Raw genomic sequence first — 14,568 nt, forward strand, 5'->3', positions numbered from 1 at the left:
GCCAATTTGCTTTATTTCAGAACTATCTTTTTTTTATCTTAGGAATAACATTTTCACAACTATTTATTTTTATTTTTTCCATGGGAAAACAGAACCAAAACGTTAAATATGTGGACCTTGGAGGATCCTATGTTGGGCCAACCCAGAATCGTATTTTAAGATTAGCCAAGGAGCTAGGATTAGAGACCTACAAAGTGAATGAAGTAGAGCGTCTGATCCACCACGTAAAGGTAAGCCTGAGCCAGCCTTTGAAGGATTTCAAAGCTACTCTATGGGTATTTCCGTATATGAATTCCAGATCCTTCTCCCAGAGAATCTTTTGCATCCTTGAATGATGCATATGTATTTTATAACTGTATTTCAACCACTCTGAGAATTTTTTCACTGTTATCAAAGGGGAATTAGGTACGAATTCTAAACTTATTTGGGAAAGTTATTGACAAGTAGTATTGTCCATTTGGTAAAAAGTTTAGCAAAACCAATAGAGAAAAAAATATATGTGATTGATTTACTAAACACCTGTATTTAAATACCTGGGGCTTTTTCGTGTGATACGAAAACCTGTGTGCAGTTTTACAAATGCTGCCCTAGACTTCACATTATAAAAAGTATTTGCAATATGTCTAATGTAGTACTTTGAAATCTTATCATTGTGTCCTATATATCAGCTAAAGTTACTCTTCTTTGGAGATTTACATAAAAGTAGCTCAAGTCCCAAATTCTGTTTTTCTGTAAGGAACCTCCATTGATGTCCCCAAGATATCTGTGAGTTTACTGGGTCTCGCATTCCCATGATCATTTGTGGCTTATGGTTCCTGCTTCCACGACGCCTATGCTCATTCACATCTCATGGCCTGTGACTCCTTTCTTCCCTTTCCTCAATGCCAACCTGGGCTCAGACTCACGTCTTTGGCTTGATTTTCCTCAGACTACCCCGAGCATTTGTGTGCAGCCGACTTGACTGAAGTTTTGAGCAATGACTGGGGGGAGTTAACTGTAGAAACACAAACAACTTAGAATTTAATATTGGACATTCTAATTTTAATAAGCCCTTAGACCAGTGTGCCCCTGGGGATTTCTCACTGGCCGTATTTCTCTGTGGATTCTAGTCTCCCACCATGTTGCTGGTCTTCAGAGGTCTTCCTCTCCCATCTCCCTGATCCTTGTTTTCTCAGCAGCATCATCTTGGTCCAAAAAGTCACTGCTATTCTCTGACAAGCAGAGAGTCACCTACTCTTGGCCCCATCCTGAAGTCCCACAGGTGAACTAGCAGAGGTTTTGAATTTCAGTCTTTCTTCTCTCTTCTTCACGTGGCTCCACAGGTGGAAGTGAGCAGTGTAGAGACATATACCTCACTGGTAGAAATCATCCCCTTAGAAGACAGAAGAAGCTAGCAGCGGTCAGTTTTCATTTACATAACAATGTTGACACTCTTATATTATTTGTAAGTGATAATATCAAGAAGGATAATAACAGACCTTGCATTATAAATCACTTAGTAAAACAAGAAATAAACATCTACTAATTTGGTATAATGAGGGTAAAAGATTTCTTAATTTGTGCATAAATGTTTTTGATTGACCTTCAGATTTTGTTTTATAAGCCTTTTCACCATATGTGTCTAGCAGAAAAAGAGATACCTCCATTAGAAACGAAAATATAGCCTGGTGGTAGCGATTTGTTGAACATCAATCGGCAACGCTTAGTAAACATCCTTTGCTGGGTTCCTTGCTTTTAAATGTAAGTCACATTGACTGATCTCTTCTATCTTCCTTATCATAACATGTAAGACTCTCAGAGACTGACTTCCCAGATCACTGAGATCTCTTTTAAGTTTCTCCAGACATAGGAGATAACTAGAGATTATATTAATTCTTCTGTCTTTGTATGTGCAGTTTCTTGGCAGTCAGGAGCTTTGCCCAGGAGGCTTTGTTTTTCTGGTAATCTTCTGACTGACGTTGACTTCCTTGTTTGAAAGAGACTGCTTACGGTCATCAATTACAGAAACGATGTTGCACGTAAAAATTTTTTGGTGGTGGCCAAAAGTGTTGTTTTCTTAGACTATTTCAAATAATCTATGTGCAGCTAAGAAAATACAAGTAATTAATCAGTATCTTTGACTTGATATAGGGTAAATACATATGCTGACAGTACTCGTCATCAAATTTAAATTAAATGCTGTTACTTTTTAGTTATTACAAAAATAAAGCATGTTTGTTGTAAAAATATAATTAGAACGTGTGGGTAAAGGAAAACAATTAAAAAACCGCTCCATAATCCTATCTAGGGAAAATCTCTCTAAAATATTCTCTTGGTTCATAGATTTTCATATTCCTGTATTGCTATTTTCTGACCTCTGCTGGAGGAAATGAGAAATATCAGTGCACTTAAAAATACCATATACATATGCATATGTGTATATGCTTGATATGCTAACATACTCTCTAATTAATCCTCACTACTGAGACTATTGAAACACTAATGAGGCAATGAAACAGCGGATTTTTCAGCCTTGATAGAGGTGCTAATTTGACCTCCTCATGGTCATGTCCAGTGAGGAACTACATGATAATAAATAATGATAAAGACTTTATAGCTAAGAAGTCCTCCCAAAATTAAATATTTGTTCTCCACCATCACCACCCCCATGGCTTTGCTCATGTGTGATTTTTCTTATTTTTAAACTGTAAAAAGCATCTCAGATGGCTACATCCATTTCTGGAATTATTGACAAGAACTCTGACGTTCTATCTCTTATTACATGGAGAGAATGTAGTTCAGAAGTTTGTCTTCTCTGCCATGGTAGGCAGTACTTTGAGCATTTGGGCATTACTCTCTATCATCCATTTTAGTAACTACTGTTCCCAAGTGCAAACTATGGTTCATGCAAATAGATAGTGTATTTGTGCCTTGTTTCTTCAGCGGACCTGCATGTATTTCTGAACCCAAATCTGAGAGTATCCAGTATGCTACTTACCGTGTTATCAGATCCTGCTCTTCAAATCAGCCTATTTAAAGAATCAGCTTTTTAAATTTTTTACATGGTCGCTAATGGAAGACAGAGTTTTGTGTGCAGCCTTAATAACATTAGGCTCAGGAACTTGGATATGCTGATTGGAGTTGAAATGGATGAAATAAAGCTACTCAAAAAAAGGGGCAGGATACAGCAGCTCATGATGGGCTAGCTACCCAAAGGGAGGGTGTCTTTCTCAAGAAAGGATGACTCCCAGTATCACCAGTTCCCTGGTAGTGTAGACGAAATAGTCTGCTGATAAATGGGGTGTGTTCATGCCGGTCCTGTAACGGGCATCTGTAAAGTCCCTGGTGTGCTGTGATGTGCGGGCTCCTTCACTATCTGCCTCCGACCTGTTGGGAATGTTTATATCTACTGAGGGGCACTCATTTTTAGTGCTACTGTAGATCTGTCTTATGTTGCTAAGATGTGGTTTTCCAAAGCCTTGTCTGTGAATAAAAGATGTGATACAAACCTATATCGGGATTTAATTATCAGTGGGAAAAGTGATCGCTTAAGCTCAAATCTATATACTTTAGAAGGTGTTTTTCTCACTTCTAAAATCAGTGATGCAACCGTTAGCGCTTAACAATTACTGTTAAGCATCTCCTGAAGTTTTTAATCTGTGTCACAAGTAGTCATGCTAATTTCTGCTAGTATAGTTAGAAGGCAGCTATTTAGAAGCCTTGGAAATGATTTGTAAAAATTGTTCCCTTTTAGGGACTATTTCATAATCAAAAACAAAAAGACAAAAATAAAAACTTCTTAAGGAACCTTGCAATATTTTGACTTACACCTCTTCCTCTTTCGTCTTGTGTGTGTGTGTGTGTGTGTGTGTTGGTGTGTGCACATGTATATACTTGTTTATTTTTTGTTCTTTTGGATTCTTACTTTGAAGAAGCTGGAGAATATTCTTTTTTTTGAGGAAGATCAGCCCTGAGCTAACATCTGCTGCCAATCCTCCTCTTTTTTGCTGAGGAAGACTGGCCCTGAGCTAACATTGTGCCCATCTTCCTCTACTTTATATGTGGGGCGCCTACCACAGCATGACTTGCCAAGCGGTGCCATGTCTGTACCCGGGATCCTAACCAGTGAACCCTGGGCCACCGAAGCAGAACATGCGAACTTAACCACTGTGCCACGGGGCTGGCCCCTGGAGAATATTCTAAAGTTTGGTACACTTTAGGCTATGGGCAAATAAAGTTCCTCTGTCTCAGAAGCTTTTGTAAGTCTCAAATTTGAAACTAAAATCTAGTCAAAATATGCATGAAACTGCTTTAGACTTGAAGTCTGAACTGTTAAGAGTTTGGTAAATGTAAAGATGTAGAGTGACTTAAAATTAAGAGCCCAACTTCACACTGATAGTCATTTCCAAACTTCACACTGATAGTCATTTTTAAACTTCAGCTATCTGGGGAAGCTGGGAAAAAAAGATGCTCTGGTCTTAGTCCGCTTCCCAGTGAGCAGGAGCCAGCTCATTGTCAAAGTACCTTTTGTGTTGTATGTTATCAGCCTCAATGCTTGAAGAGGCATGTGAATGAGGAGATATCTCTCAAATATATTGTCTGCTTGTTGCTGCTACAAGTACTATGGCTCAAATGACCTCATGGAGGGGGCAGCATTTGGCACAGCCCCTCAGTTTGTTGAGAACTCTGAAATCCAGTTGACAATATAGTATACAAAAAGCACATAAAGGCACAGAGTAGACACTGTAGATCTCTATTGACAAGACCAGTTTGGTGAATTTCTCGGAAAAGATCTCAGATGCTAAACTGTCTCTCGGTATTGGGGAATAGCAACAGAATTAGAGCTGAAATACTAGAAATAAAATATTCAAATTATAATTGCATTTGGCAAACGGAAACTGTCCTGTGGTGCAGAACCTCAGTGTGTCCCAGAAATCTGCAAATTAGAAGTGTCTAGGCTTCTCCAGGTTCTTAACATCCCCTTCTCCAGGCTCCTATCTCCAATCCTGTTAATCCAGAGAAGCCTGGATCAAAGTCCAGGGTGCACGTGCTTCTCTCATGATGACAGAAGTCTTCAGGAACGGGTTAGACAAACTCTTGTATTTCACCCATGAACAGCTGCCCATTTCACATGAACCTCACACATGCCACTCAGAGCTCACTGGCTCCGTGAGTCTGCCCTAGCTGAGATGGGATTCACAAACCTTCTGCCCCCAGCCACACTCCATTTCATTTCTTATTTGTTGGAAACAAATATGTCTTATTGTCGTGGGAGATTTTTTCAAAGAAAAAAATAGAGAGAATAGTAATTTCCTCTTCAGCAAGTGAAACCCATTTGACTAGTGATCGTTCTAAAGCTTATGTTAAGTTGTTCTGGAAACCGAAGTACTCATTTGTGTTCTTTAGAGAATATAGTCAGATTTTTGGCATGTAATAATTTGGTGAAAATTATACCTTCAATGGCTAGATTTGGAGCAGTATTTTTGGATATGAGATGAATTTATTCCAGTAAAATCAGTAAATATATTCTCTATGTACATATATACACACACACACATACGTACACACATACATCTGGATAAACTTAACAGTGATTGGAGTTGTGGCTAACAGAGTTAGTTATTATGCTGGACGTAGACGGTAGAAAATGTATAGAATTCGATTACAATGGTAAAATTTACTAAAGGAAACAGGCCTGTAGCTTAAAACATGTCATCATGGGGTATGACCAAGTAGTCCAAAGGAGATGCAATGACAGGGGTCCAGCTCTCCAAAGGATGGTGACTAGTAAGGACGACCATGTAACTGGTCAAAGAGCATCAGCAACATGCAGTACCAAGGGGTTGGCAGGAAATACAAGACAGCCTAAAGTGTGTTAGCCTCCCTTGCCACCCCTCAGCGTCAGCAGCCTGTGGAGAGCCTTAGACATGGATTCTGAGTCTGTTCATCATGGAGCCCATGCCATTCTCGTGGTCTCTGCTGCAACCAGCAAATAATAACAATGGTAACATTACTCTTGTATGAACATCTAGAACCTACGAACTGCTTTCACACATGATATCTTATTTGAGCCTCACAAATGTGAGTCCCAAATAACTAGTTATTTATAGTTCATAATATGTTTATAGTTATAATAACTAGTTATTTGGTTGTGAACTAGAAGTTTCATCCCCATTTAACAGATAGGAACATAAAGGCTAAAGAGATTAATTGTATATGACAAGAAGTGATGGGATCAGAGCACGAACTGACGTCTTTGGATGCCAAGACTAGATCATAAAAAGCCCACTGTCCCCTGGATGAGAGGCTTTGCATCATTTCCTTCTGAGCCCCAGCACCCGACTTGCCTGCCTTCCTTCCTGCCAAACTTACACTCTCATACCTTGGAAAAATCCAGTTCAAGATCCTCCTTCCTTTAAAGTTTTCTGCAACTGACTACAGTTATTCCATTGGCTACTTCCCAAGCCCTGTCCCCGCCTCGCTTTCCTGATTACACTTTGGAAAATCCTGTTTGGAAGTAGGATGAATAGCGTTCTATTATTAGTATTTCAAGATTATCCACACACACTTATATACATATACAGGATATTTTGTTTGTATTTAAAATTCTTGGATTCCTATTTTTATACTTTTGCATAAAAGAAGTTTTTAGGTCTGCTTTTTCACTTACAAATATTTTCACAAATATTTTCCAATGTCGTTAAAAGTTCTTTACAGATACCATTTTAAATGGGTACATAATATTCTGTCATAAGAACACTCTGAAATATAGTGGATATTTTTCCAATCAGTTACTATTAATTAACCATCTACCCTCTATTCAAATCATCCAAAACTTATTGAGCATTTAATATGTGTTACTACTATGTAAGGCACTGGGCTAAATAATTGAATTTGAGACAATTTGGGGTACAGTTGGTATGGGATTTGTGAGATCAAAGATTTTCCTCTCAATATAAAAGGAAATGAACAAACGAATCAGAAAAATGACTACATAAAGTAAATTTAAAGAAAGGAAAGGATTCTCATACCACAATTAAACCAGGAAAAGACAGCAGCTTTAGATCGTAAAATTTGAAAATGGATGGCAGAAAAATTTAAGATTTCTAATCCTTGCTCCTCAATCCCAGAGCTATACCATTACTGAAAGCAAATGTATTACAAGTAAAAGCCAATAATCAGGAACAGGTCAACAGTTTCTCTTGGAGCAGCAAGGTACTTGGTCTGCCTTTCATATTATCCAGGCAACAGTTTTGCCAATACTTTGCCACTTTCTCTACCTTTCAATCCTGTGACATCTCTTTTCTGGCCACCTGCATCCTATCCACTAAGCCAAAGGCACATGATTTAAAACTTTGTCATAGCAGCACTCCACTTCAAGGCATCATCAAATAATGGCTCAAAATAAAGAACTCAGGAATGGATACCTTCTGGTGGAATTGGTGTTAATCATTAAATACATTCAAATAAAGATTTAAATAAAAAGAATTGGAAGAATTACAGTTGTAGTACAGAATGTACTACAGACTGAATTTTCAAAACACCTTTATATGGTAAAAAATTATATAATCTATAAAATCAGAATGTGGAGAAGGCGAGAAGGGAAGAAGTATAAGAAAGAAGTGCTACTGAAATCTTTCTTCGTAATGTGGAATCAATCTATACCAAAATTAAACTTGTAGCTAATAAAAAAAACAGAGACTCAAATCTCTAAATGATTTTTATGATCTTTTTTGTCCCTTTTTCTTTCTTGTTTTTATTATTGTGGTAGCATTGGTTTATAACATTATATAAATTTCAGGTGTACATCGTGACATTTCAGTTTCTGTGTAGATTACATCATATTCACCACCCAAAGACTAATTACAATCCATCACCACACATGTGCCTAGTCACCCCTTTCGCCCTCCTCCCTCCCCTCTTCCCCTCTGGTAACCACCAATCCAATCTCTGTCTCTGTGTAATTGCTTTTTGTTGATTTTATCTTCTATTTATTTATCTGCTATTTTATCTTCTATTTATTTTATCTTCTATTTATTATTGTTGTTAATATTATCTTCTATCTTCTATTTTATCTTCTATTTATTTGACTTTCTCCCTCTGACTTATTTCGCTTAGCATAATACCTCAAGGTTCATCCATGTTGTCGCATGTGGCAAGATTTCATCTTTTTTGGTGTGTGGTTGAGTAGTATTACATTGTATATATATAGACCATCTTCTTTATCCATTTATCCCTTGATGGACACCTAGGTTGCTTCCAAGTCTTGGCTATTGTGAATAATGCTGCAGTGAACATAGGACTGCATATATCTTTACGCAATTTGTCTTTTCATGTCCTTTGGGTAAATACCCAGCAGTGGAATAGCTGGATCGTATGGCAGTTCTATTCTTAATTTTTTGAGGATACTCCATACTGTTTTCCATAGTGGCTGCACCAGTTTGCACTCCCATCAGCAATGTATGAGAGAGTTCCCTTCTCTCCACATCCTCTCCAACACCTGTTATTGCTTGTCTTCTTAATTATAGCCATTCTGACAGGCATGAGGTGATATCTCCTTGTAGTTCGATTTGCATTTCTCTAATAATTAGTGATGTTGAACATTTTTTCATGTGCCTGTTGGCCATTCTTTTTTGTTTGTTTGTTTGTTTGTTTGTTTTGGAGGAAGATTAGCCCTCAGCTAACTACTGCCAGTCCTCCTCTTTTTGCTGAGGAAGCCTGGCTCTGAGCTAACATCCGTGCCCATCTTCCTCTAGTTTATACGTGGGACACCTACCACAGCATGGCTGCCAAGCAGTGCCATGTCCGCACCCGGAATCCGAACCAGCGAACCCCGGGCCACTGAGAAGCGGAACGTGCGAACTTAACCGCTGTGCCACCGGGCCGGCCCCTACCTGTTGGCCATTCTTCTTTGGAGAAATGTCTCCATTAATATTTTGGATCTTAACCCCTTATCAGATGTATGGTTTGCAAATATCTTCTGCCAATTGTTAGGTTGTCTTTTCTTTTTGTTAATGGTTTCCTTTGCTTTGCAGAAGCTTTTTAGTATGATGTTGTCCCATTTGTTTGTTTTTTCTATTGTTTCCCTTGCCTGGTCAGACATGGTACTTGAAAATATGCTGCTAAGACTGATGTCAGAGTGTATTGCCTATGTTTTCTTTTAGAAGTTTTATGGTTTCAGGTCTTACATTCAAGTCTTTAACGATTTTGAGTTAATTTTTGTGGATGGTGTGAGATAATGGTCTACTTTCATTCTTTTGCATGTGGCGTCCAGTTTTCCAACACCATTTATTGAAGAGACTTTCCTTTCTCCATTGTATGTTTTTGGCTCCCTTGTCAAAAATTAGCTATCCATAGATTTGTGTATGATCTTTTGGCTTTATGCTTCAGGGCTCTTTCAGGAACTAATATCTCTTGGGGTTATGCAACACTTATGTGAAGTTCAGCACTTCCTTCAATTTATTTCAGTTTGTATTTCTTCCATTAGATTCAAGTACATTTATGTCATTAAAATAGCAAATATAGTATGATTCAATTTTCAGATATTTGTATTTCTTTCTTTGCCCCTTTCTCTCTCCTTCCTTTCTTCTTTTCTTTCTTTTTTGTTTCCTTCCTCCCTCTCTCAATCATCCATTTGTTCATTTGTACATCCATACAACCATCCATCCATCCATTCATCTATCCATCTTTCTATCTTGTAGATGCTTATAAAGAGATGTGGAATGTCAAGCACCAAATGTTATAGTTATTTTTTTTGAACCTGGATGGTATGATTTGAGGTAATTTGATGCCTTCATCTTTGTATTTTTTAGTATAGCTTGAACTTTTTATAAAGAGCTCCTCTCATTTTTATTTTTAAAAAGGTAATTAGACACACACTCTACTTTTGAGAGCCCATGGTCTATGAGAAGAGATGAGGCCCAGTGTTTCCAGCAGATCTCTGTGATTCTCACCTGCCTAGGCAGCAGTCTCCCAGGTTACATATCTATTAACAATAACCAAACTGCTTCCAGCCAGGCTTAGTGCCTGAGCTTGGATCCTTTGAGTTTAGACAGGCTAGATCCCGAAGCAGCTGCTCAAATGCAGAACCTCAAAGGCTCTTATCCTGGTCTTACTGGGCTGCAAAATTTTCCCAATGTCTCACACACACACACACGCACACACACACACACACGCTTCATCGTTGACCTTTTGTGTTTTGTGTGACCTTGGCCATGTGATTTATGTTTTTGTGCCCTGATTTCTCCATCTGCAAAAGATGGATATTTGTACCTGTCCTGTGTAGTGCTTTGAGCTTTTAAAGAGAAAAGATGATAACAGAAGACACTGATTATCATTATTCTCACCAACAAGACTTCTATGAGATGCTGAAGAAACTAAGAATGTTTTGATAGGAAGGCCAGAGTCTGTTTACTTTCTTTTTGAAAACAAACATTTCTGATCGGCCCTGGGGATTCTTAGTACCAAGTAAGAATTTAAATGGTGAGACACCACATGGGATAAAGCTTTACAAATTCTTTTCAAAAGAGAACCAGGCCAATAAAGTCCTCCTGAAATATTTTCATAGATTCCTTATACACTGAACTATGACTTGTCTCACTTTTCAATTCAGTCTTCTCTTCTTTATTCGCTTCTCGTATGGTTAATAGGCTAGGACATCATTTGGCTGTAACCAAACTCACATGCCAAGACAAGCAGAGTAAATAGATAATAGAAGAGAGAAATTAAACTCTCCTTTTCTGATTGTGTTAGCTTCTAAGTTTTCTTCAGCTCTACTCTGATGTCTTTAGATCCTGGCATATGGGACAGCGGTTATTATTTGGCCCAGCTGAGACCCTTCTCTCTGGGTTACTACGTGGCAGTGCTGGCATTTTTGTGGAGCTGTCATGAGACAGTGGGCATGTCAGAGTTTACTAATCTCTAAATAACCTAAGTTCAGAGAATCGAAATACATTCATTTTCCCCCTTTTTGACATATTCATGAAATCTGGGAATACTCATTAAAATAGCTTAAAACAGCACTGTCCAATAGAAATATAACATGTGACACATATGCCATTTTAAATTTTCCAGGAGCCATATTGAAAAGTGAAAAGAACAAGGTGAAATTAATTTTAATGATATATTTTATTTAATCCAGTATGTCCAAAATATTATCATCTGAACATGTAGTCAATATAAAACATGACAAATAAGATATTTTACAGTTTTCTTTTATACTAAGCGTTTGAAATCTTGTATTTTGTACTTACAGCACATCTCAGTTTGGATTAGCCATGTGCTAAGTGGCGACTGTATTGGGCAGCACAAGCCTAAGAGGTTAGCAGATTCCATGTATTTTTGCAAATATTTTGAATCCATCTTCAATTTTTTAAACACTTGTGTAAAAAATATGGTTAGATCCCATAACAGAAACCCTACATTATGATGCAGATTAACTTCACTTCTTCTGGCAACTTCAAATATATGGCATCACAAAGAACTTGGAAGTAAACAAAAAGTGAAATTCCTTATATGCCTGTTGCTTTCTAAGGGTAAACGAGCTTTGAATCACTTTTAGAAACCTCTCCTAGGTGCTCAGGGAGATGCCATGTCCCTGAGATTTTCATGCATGAGGCAATGAGCAAGTTGGGGTCAAGGTGGTCTGAGAGGCTGCTGGAGGGAATGCTCTGAACACTTCCTCAAACCTTGAAGGACATTGCTAAATAAATTTAAGGGAATAACTTTATGGAGAGCATAAATATTTTTTGTGTAGCATTGTTATTTTAATAAAGTTGGTAAATTGTCCCTGACTATGACTACTCGGGAGAAACCACAATACTAGCCCAAAGTGCTATAAATGATTATTGTCTTAGAATATAGTTAAGGAAGATTCCCACAAGTAATGAGTTGTAAGAAAGAGAAGCCTATAGTTCAGAGGAAGAAGTTTATTTGCTCATTTCATCTTTCAGCACACATGCTCTGTACAAAACTCTGAGCAAAAGGGCTGCAGAGTGACCTGGAGCCTTTTACTGCTGACATTTACTGTTTCCCCTTTTTTAGGTTGGCAAATGTTAAGGGCAGCTGCTACAGACAGTGTCTAGTCACATGCAAACCAAGAAAAAGAAATCAAAATTCATAATCACCTATAGTTTAGGCTCTCACGTTGAACCAAACACACATGTTCATTGTGGCTCCTGAAGATTCAGTTCAAAATCGAATTTCATAAAAACAGCAATAGCTAACACTTTCTGAGATTTCAATATGTGCAAAGCACCATTCTAAGTATTTGATATGCAGTATTTCACTTAATACTCAGAAAAGGCTGATAGTTATTATTATCCCTCATTTACAAATGAGGGTATTGAAACGCAAAGCATCTGGGTGATTTGCCCAAGTTGCCCCAGTTGGTAAGTGATGGAGTGGGGACTCCAACCCTGATCCATCTCACTCCAGAGTTTGTGTACTTGGCTTCTCAGTTGAGGTGCAGACCTACACGGAAATCATACTTAAGAGTGGATGAAGTCTCAAGAAAGACAAGGAAAAGGGTTATGGTGCTGAGGACTGAAATGTGGGACAGGCCCTCAACCCTCCTCTTCTTTCTGCTCAGGTTCTTGCTCCCTAATACTACCTTTTTCTGCCTTATGCCCCATCACTGATTTTTTTTATCCCCATTTGACCTCCTGAGACCCACCTGATCTCCTAGTGGCATCAGGAGCCACTGGTGGCATTAGGAGCCCATGGAGGCCACAGACATGAACTGTCCATCTGGTTAAATCAAAGGCTATTGAGAAACATTGAACTGTCTCATTTCATTCTTAATCCAGGAATTTTAAAAAGTATTAAAGCTGCTCATTTTGGCAAGACTGCTAGAACTCTGTATCATACAAGATAAACATAAACATGTGTAGACAGCCATACACGTGTCTCTGGTTCATGTCATTTTTCCATTGCAAAGTGTAAACATAGTAAGGTTAGAAGAAGCATTGCTTTATGTTCAATTTCATGCTTAGGCAAAAAACAGAAGATAAAACTCTAAATTTAAGAGTGATTTACATAAAGTAGATGTTTGGCAGTTGAAGAGTGTCATTATGATACCTAATGACATTGATCCCTTGGATTAGAAAGGATGAGAGTCCATCTAAAAACAACAGGTTGTTTTTAAGCTGCTACTGCTCTTTCTAAGGCCAGGATAGTTGTACTGCTGCTATTTTAGGGGCATCATATTTCTCCCTTATTGGTTCTAGGCATTTCTCCCAGATCACTGTTGACATCTTGTCTGTGTATCCAGGCTGGAGCTAAGATTTCTTGACTGTAGAATCCTGGGAGAAAAAAAGGAATGAAAAATAACTTAGAAGAATGAATAAGATCAAATCTTTATCGTGGCCTGTAAGTACCTGTATGATATGCCCCTGCCAACATCCTGACCCAGCTCACTCTAGTTCAGCCAATCTGGATGCTAGTATGCTAAGTATATTCCTACCCCAGGGCTTTTGCACATTGAGGCAGATTAAGGATGGCCACATAGTCTTTAATACTCCTCCCATGGAGAGGGAAAGGTGCGTTCTATGCCCCCTCCCTTTGAATCTGGGAGGACTCTGTCATTGCTTTGACCAGTGGAATATGATGGAAGTGAAACTGTTCCAGATTCGGGGCTCAGGCCTTAAGAAACTGGCAGGTTCCACTTCTCTCTTGGAACACTCACTCTTGGAACCTTGAGTTACACCATGTAAGAAGTCCAGATACACTGAGACCACCATGCTCGAGAGGCCACATGCAGACTTTCTGGTCAGCTGTCCCAGCTGAATCCAGCCTTCCAGCCATCCCTACCAAGGTACTAAACTTGGGCGTAAAGCTGTCTTGGACGTCCAGCACAGTGGAGGCTTCCAATGACTCCAGCCCCGGCTGTTATCTTATGCAGCCACACTAAGTGACCTCAAGCAAGAACTGCCCAGATGAGCCCAGTTGACCCACAGAACTGTGAGAGGTAATTTTAGATTAATATTTTACATCATTAAGTTATGGGGTTATTTCTTTATGCAGCAATAGATAACCAAAACACACTTTCTTTTCTCCCCACTTGGAATACTCTTTCTTGGGTTCAACTCAAATATCTCCTCCTCAAAGAGACCTTCCCAGATAACCCTATCTTGAGAAGTAACCTCTCCTGCCACCACCTGGCATCCTCTATCCCTAATTTATCCCTTCCCTGCTTCACTGTGTTTTTTATAGCACTTACAAATGTCTAACATCCTATCATACATGTATATGTTTTTCATCTGCCTTCTCCTGGTAGGATGTAAGCTTTATGAGGGAAGACATTTTTTTTCTATCTTGTCTACCGCTGTATCTCCTGCACTTGGATCAGGACCTAGCACATAGTAGGCTTTCAGTAAGTGTTTCTTGCATGAATCACTGAAAGAATGGGTCTTTGTCCCTGTCTGAGCCTGTCCTTTTAGAGCACAATTGGGCAGACCTTGATTTGGTATTGCTCTTAGGGGCAAAACTGAAATATTTTAGTGACAAGTAATCTAGTTCTGTAAGAAAGTAAGTGCCTCCCTTGTATGATGTCAAGAAACCAGGAGGGCCCCCCATCTCAACACATACACC

General features: G+C 38.7%; 1 protein-coding gene across 1 annotated transcript in view; it reads left to right on the forward strand.

Moving 5' to 3' along the window:
• Positions 1-14,568, forward strand: part of MAOB (monoamine oxidase B) — a 118,918-nt gene that overhangs the window by 53,497 nt on the left and 50,853 nt on the right. Inside the window, exon 3 of the mRNA XM_046674183.1 lies at positions 93-230. Coding sequence (XP_046530139.1) covers positions 93-230 — 138 coding nt within the window. The remainder of the gene's footprint in view (positions 1-92; positions 231-14,568) is intronic.

The sequence above is a fragment of the Equus quagga genome, chromosome 10 (assembly GCF_021613505.1).
Source record: "Equus quagga isolate Etosha38 chromosome 10, UCLA_HA_Equagga_1.0, whole genome shotgun sequence".
NCBI classification, from domain to species: Eukaryota; Metazoa; Chordata; class Mammalia; order Perissodactyla; family Equidae; genus Equus; species Equus quagga.